At 30.6% G+C, this 5,328-nt stretch overlaps 1 protein-coding gene across 2 annotated transcripts; it reads left to right on the forward strand.

The window, feature by feature from the left end:
• Window positions 1-3,200: 3,200 nt before the first annotated feature.
• Window positions 3,201-5,328, forward strand: LOC111281084 (LOB domain-containing protein 4-like). 2 transcript variants are annotated; one of them, XM_089756949.1, is made up of 3 exons: window positions 3,201-3,573; window positions 4,700-4,993; window positions 5,133-5,328. In XM_089756949.1, the coding sequence occupies exons 1-3, from the start codon at window positions 3,397-3,399 to the stop codon at window positions 5,142-5,144; spliced, it is 483 nt and encodes a 160-aa protein (XP_089613075.1). In that variant the 5' UTR covers window positions 3,201-3,396; the 3' UTR covers window positions 5,145-5,328. The 2 variants fall into 2 exon arrangements, with proteins under 2 accessions (XP_089613075.1, XP_022724417.1); XM_022868682.2 differs by having other exon boundaries at window positions 3,202-3,573; window positions 4,700-5,328.

Genomic DNA, 5,328 nt, shown 5'->3' on the forward strand with positions numbered 1-5,328 from the left:
GAAAGTCACATTCTCGTTGGAAACATATTCTAATAATGAACTAACAAACCTAATAATGTATATGCAAGAGTTTTGAATTTTACCGCATTTATTTGTTTATTTATGCTTATATTATCTGATTTTTCACCTGATCACACCGAAAAAGTGAAAGCTGAAAATGGCCAGCTATTTTAAACATATTTTTAACTTTTGAAAGGTAAAGGAGTTGAAATTTATAGCTAACCCATCCACACACACACACACACATATATATATATATATATATATATATGGACTATCAATTTTCAAAGGGCATTTCCAAAGTTAATTATTCAAGCACTTCCAAGTTGGAAATATTAAGCATGCACAAAATCCACCTGACTGGTCCCCCTTAAAATGGAGAGTGAAAATATATATATATATATATATAAATATTTATATTTGTCAATGGAAGTGGTATAGTAAAATATCTTATCCATGATATCCCATGATTATGTTGGTTTGGTTAGTGTAGTTAAGGCAGTAATCACTTCACTTTGCTTAATTTTCAATATCTATAATTTCATCATCTATCTTTAGATTACAGACTTTGATTAAAAATTTTATTCATTCATATATATGATATATATATATATACACACATTAAAGATAATAAATGGATACCCATAATTATGTTCGTTAATTGGTGTACGTTAAGATACTAATCACTTTAATTTGCTTAAATTTTAATATCTATAACTCCATCCTCTATTTTTAAATTACTGTATAAAAAAAATTATCTATTCATAAAAATATATACATACACATTAAGGATAATTAGTAGATACGCATGATTATGTTGGTTTAGTTAGTGTTAAGGCACTTGATCACTTCAATTTGCTCAAACCCATTAACACATTAATAATAACAAGTAGATATCATTTTGCAGTGCATGGGGTTATATATACTATAATTTAGTGTAAGCTTTAATTATTCATGATGTATAAATATACCATTATTGCTTAAATTATATAATTTTTTGTAATAAACGAATCGCAGTTAAAATATGAAAAAAAAAAAAAGAAGTTAAAACAAAATTAACAAAGTCAATGTTGAAATGTTTGTATACTTTGCCAAACTAGGCACTGTTCATTAATGCACTTGCAACTTAGAGCTAAAACAGCAAATTTAAAAGAAGGCCAGCCTTGTATAAATTTCCTAAAATTAAAATTACATAACAATTAACAAAGTAGCTTTCCTACTTTTTAATTTTCAAATTCCAAAGAGCTCAGTATTTGGAATTCCAGATCAATTATTGTAATTGGCATTAAAATCTAGATGGCATGTCAATATTTTCCACATGACTTTTATTACATGTTTTCAAAATGTGAAATTATATTTAGAAAAATGAGTAAAATTGTCACGTTTAATAGTATTTAATTCAATAATTTATACATATTTTTTTGTTATTCAAAAAATTGATTTCAAAGTCCTCGTTCCAATTAAAAAAGTAAAGTTATCATATATGAGTACGACAATGCCCTAAGTTTCAGAAAGAACGTTCTTCCACACACACATATATATATATATATATATATTTTTTACTATGATACATAAAGATATAAATATAATAAAATAATTATTATTTTATATTATATTTAATTTATATAAAAAAAATGATAGAATCATACATTCTTTTAATATAAAATAATTTAATCTTTTCAAAATAAAAAGAACTTTAAAATTATATAAATTTAAAATTTAAAATTATATTAATAATTTAAATTATATAAAATTTTTAAAAAATAATTTAATTAATAAATAAATTATTTTATCGTACTTTTTATATATATCAAATATAAAATTATTTAATTTAATTTAATTTATAATACTTTTTTATTATATTTTATTATAATATTATATATCAAATATATCTTATATGTGTACCGTAAAAACTTTGAAAATTTGTTGTCTTCTCGAGTTGAAATTATTGACTTTTTGTTGGTTATATCTTGAAACTGTTGAGTTGTGTGAATACAGCCTAGGCGTACGCATGCTTCTTAGTTGGGTTGAGTAGTTTAAAGCAATAGAACAAACAAATGAAACATAGAAACAGGTAAGATTGGTTTGTGTTTTTTTTTTTTAGAATATCCCAAAAAATTAAATTTATATTTCATTACTTAAATGCCTAATTTGCTTGCTTAACTAAATCTTAATCTCATCGTAATCTTGCAAGCAAATCATCACTAAGTTGACAGGTCGTCATGGTTATTTACTTTTGTACAAAATAAATTAAACCTTCTGTTTTGAAAATTAATAGTAATCATGCAAATTAAAAAGTAAAATTGAACCTGAGATTTAATTTAATTAATTAATATATTTATTTTTTAAAATTAAGATTTAATCTTTAAATTTTTTGTTACATCTCATATTCGTCTTTATACTTTCAAATGTCATTTATTGATCCTCAAAATTTTAATGTTATAACAAATAGTATTTCCATCAATCATTTCATCAAGTTTGACTTTAAATTTTATTTATTTTATACTATGATAAAATATATCAATAAGATAATGTGAATGAAATATTATTTTGAAATCTCGTTTCAAAAGTCACCATGTCCGATGTCCATGATTTGATCTTATGAAGAAGAAATAAGAAAAAGAAATTGAATTAAACCAATTAATTCCAGTATCTTCAACTTATTGATCAGTATATTCCGATTCCCTAACCAGTCCATGAGTTCACACTAGCACATGAAGAGAAAAAGGGAGAATTACTATAATGATTAATGTTGAATTATTCATTAATTAGCATGTTATGCTCCTAGGCATGCTCATGCATCATTTTCACACCACTTGAAAAGAGTTCTAACATGCAACATATACCGCAATCAAATTTTATGGACCCTACCAAATAAAATTACCCAACTTAAGCAAATCCCTAGAAGAAAAATCAAATCTTTCCTCTTATATAAAAAAAAAATTATCACAAGAAATTAAAACATGATCATTTTCTATAATCCAATATCAATAAACGTTTTATGAGAGGATTACTACTAATACATTATATATCTATAAGAAGGGAATAAAATAGAATTAATTAGAAAAAGTTTATAATAAAATGCATAAATAAAAGATAGGAAATTTGGAGCCAAAGGTGTCATGTCACTGGAGATGTCTTTTGTCCATCTCAGATGTACTGACCTTTTTTGCATATTTAATACCACCCCACTTCTCCCCTCTAAACCCAGCATACCAAGTCTCTTCTCTCTCTTTTGCTACCTTTTCTTCTTCTCCTTACTTACCTGCTCTTTTCTTTTGTCCTTCAGCTTCTAGTAATCTAGGTTATATACATCAGCTGCAAGAGAAACTAATTAATAATTAAAATTAGTAGTGAGGGTAGCCCTAGGACATATAGATAGACAGGTGGGCAAGCATGAAGGAGAGTGGCAGGAAGCAAGGTGCAGCCTCACCATGTGCAGCATGCAAACTTCTAAGGAGAAGGTGTGCCCAAGACTGTGTTTTTGCTCCTTATTTCCCTGCAGATGAGCCCCAGAAGTTTGCTAATGTGCACAAGGTGTTTGGTGCTAGCAATGTCAACAAGATGCTTCAGGTTTCTATATTACCACTTGTTCCGCTTAGTTTTTTTCTTTTCTCACCAACACACTTGGTAGTGTTTGGGAGCGCCCTCTTTGCTAAGAGTAAAATATGACTTCTTCATTCTCCCAAGCTTAAACTTCACGAATTAAGATTCACTAAACCATGAGAAATTTAATTATCTTCATCCTACATTACATGCCCACAATTAAAGCCATTACTTGATTAACTTATTACTGTATGCTAATAGCTTAATTTGAGCAGATAAAAAGTAATGATCATCTTAATTTGTTGAAGTGTGTTGGGAGAAACTGCTGTCCAAGTGAGGGGGAAATCATATGCTAATAGTCTCAAACTTTGGCACAAAAGTAGAGATTAGGCTAGTCATGAGTTGTTTCGTTTCATTTCATTTCATTTTAATTAGGTGGAGATGAAACCAAAAATAATCAACAGTTCGTGTCCCTGTATAGAGAGCCTCCAGATAAATGACAAGAACTTGTTCCATTCTTTTCTCTTTTTAAGTTGCCTAGATTTGCTATCTAGGACCTAGCAAGCTAGAAACTCTAGAACTGAAAATCAAGTGTTCAGCTCTTTGATTACTCCACCCACACGTTTTAATCCTTTTTCAACATCATTTGGAGATCACGTGCAGATGTTTCCTAGTTGCTTTTCTAATGAAAATTACAAAAAAAAAAAAAAGTTTCTTTGACCAACTCTTTTTTCTTTCGATTGAAATAGGGAAATATTGTCTTTTCACTAACTAATAAATAAATGAGTTATCAAAATCTAGCCCCAAAAGCAAGCTGCATGGATTGAGAGCATCCAGTAAAATATAAATCAGAAGTTGGCGCCCTCGAATCACTTAGTAAAGATAAAAAAAACATAAAGTAAAAGAACATACCTTTTCATGCTTTCTTCCTCTTCTTTTGGACTGTTGACAAGTTCAACTGAATGCTATTGGAGTTCTAAACATGGAAAATGCTGCAAGGCGAAGATATCAAAATGATGTCACCAATGAGCTCATAATTTTGGGTTTCAGGCCCATCGGCCCACACCATAACACCGATGATGTGGCGAAGACTATTGTTGTTTCCCTCCCTTTTGGGCTCTCCAAAGCTGACCAATTATTACAAAACTTGCAGGAGTTGCCGGTTCACCAGCGTGGGGACGCGGTCAGTAGCATGGTCTATGAGGCCAACGCCAGGGTACGTGACCCCGTTTACGGCTGCGTCGGAGCTATATCATCACTACAGCAGCAGATAGACTCCCTTCAAACCCAATTGGCGCTGGCACAGGCAGAGGTGGTGCACCTCCGGGTGTGGCAGACCGCAACCTCTTCACATCATGGGTTCGGTCCTGACAGCCCCAGTAATAGCGGGTCACCCTCATCTAAGCTCGTGGGTTCACAAACCAAGCCCATTTTTGACATGGATATGGTAGTGGACCACGCTAACTTGGGAGAGTCCATGTGGTCATGCTAGCTTTATATATATATATATATATATAGGCTAAATTTTTGTCACCCTATGCTTAATTTCCCTCTTAATATAATCCTGTAATCCTTTTTGTATACAGCAATTTGAGTAGAGAAAAAGAGAGATGGTGGCAGCAGCCGCGGCGCTGTGGCGGCTAGAGTGGTGGTCGAAGTCATTTAGCTTTGGTTTGAAAAGGGTTTTAGTCATTAACTATATATGATGTACATATATAATTTTAACTATATATAGTGAGTAATTTATATAATGGACTGAGGCTGGTGCACCAATTTCTTCTC

The sequence above is a fragment of the Durio zibethinus genome, chromosome 28, assembly GCF_047325235.1.
Source record: "Durio zibethinus cultivar Kanyao isolate XHJ-2024 chromosome 28, ASM4732523v1, whole genome shotgun sequence".
NCBI classification, from domain to species: domain Eukaryota; kingdom Viridiplantae; phylum Streptophyta; class Magnoliopsida; order Malvales; family Malvaceae; genus Durio; species Durio zibethinus.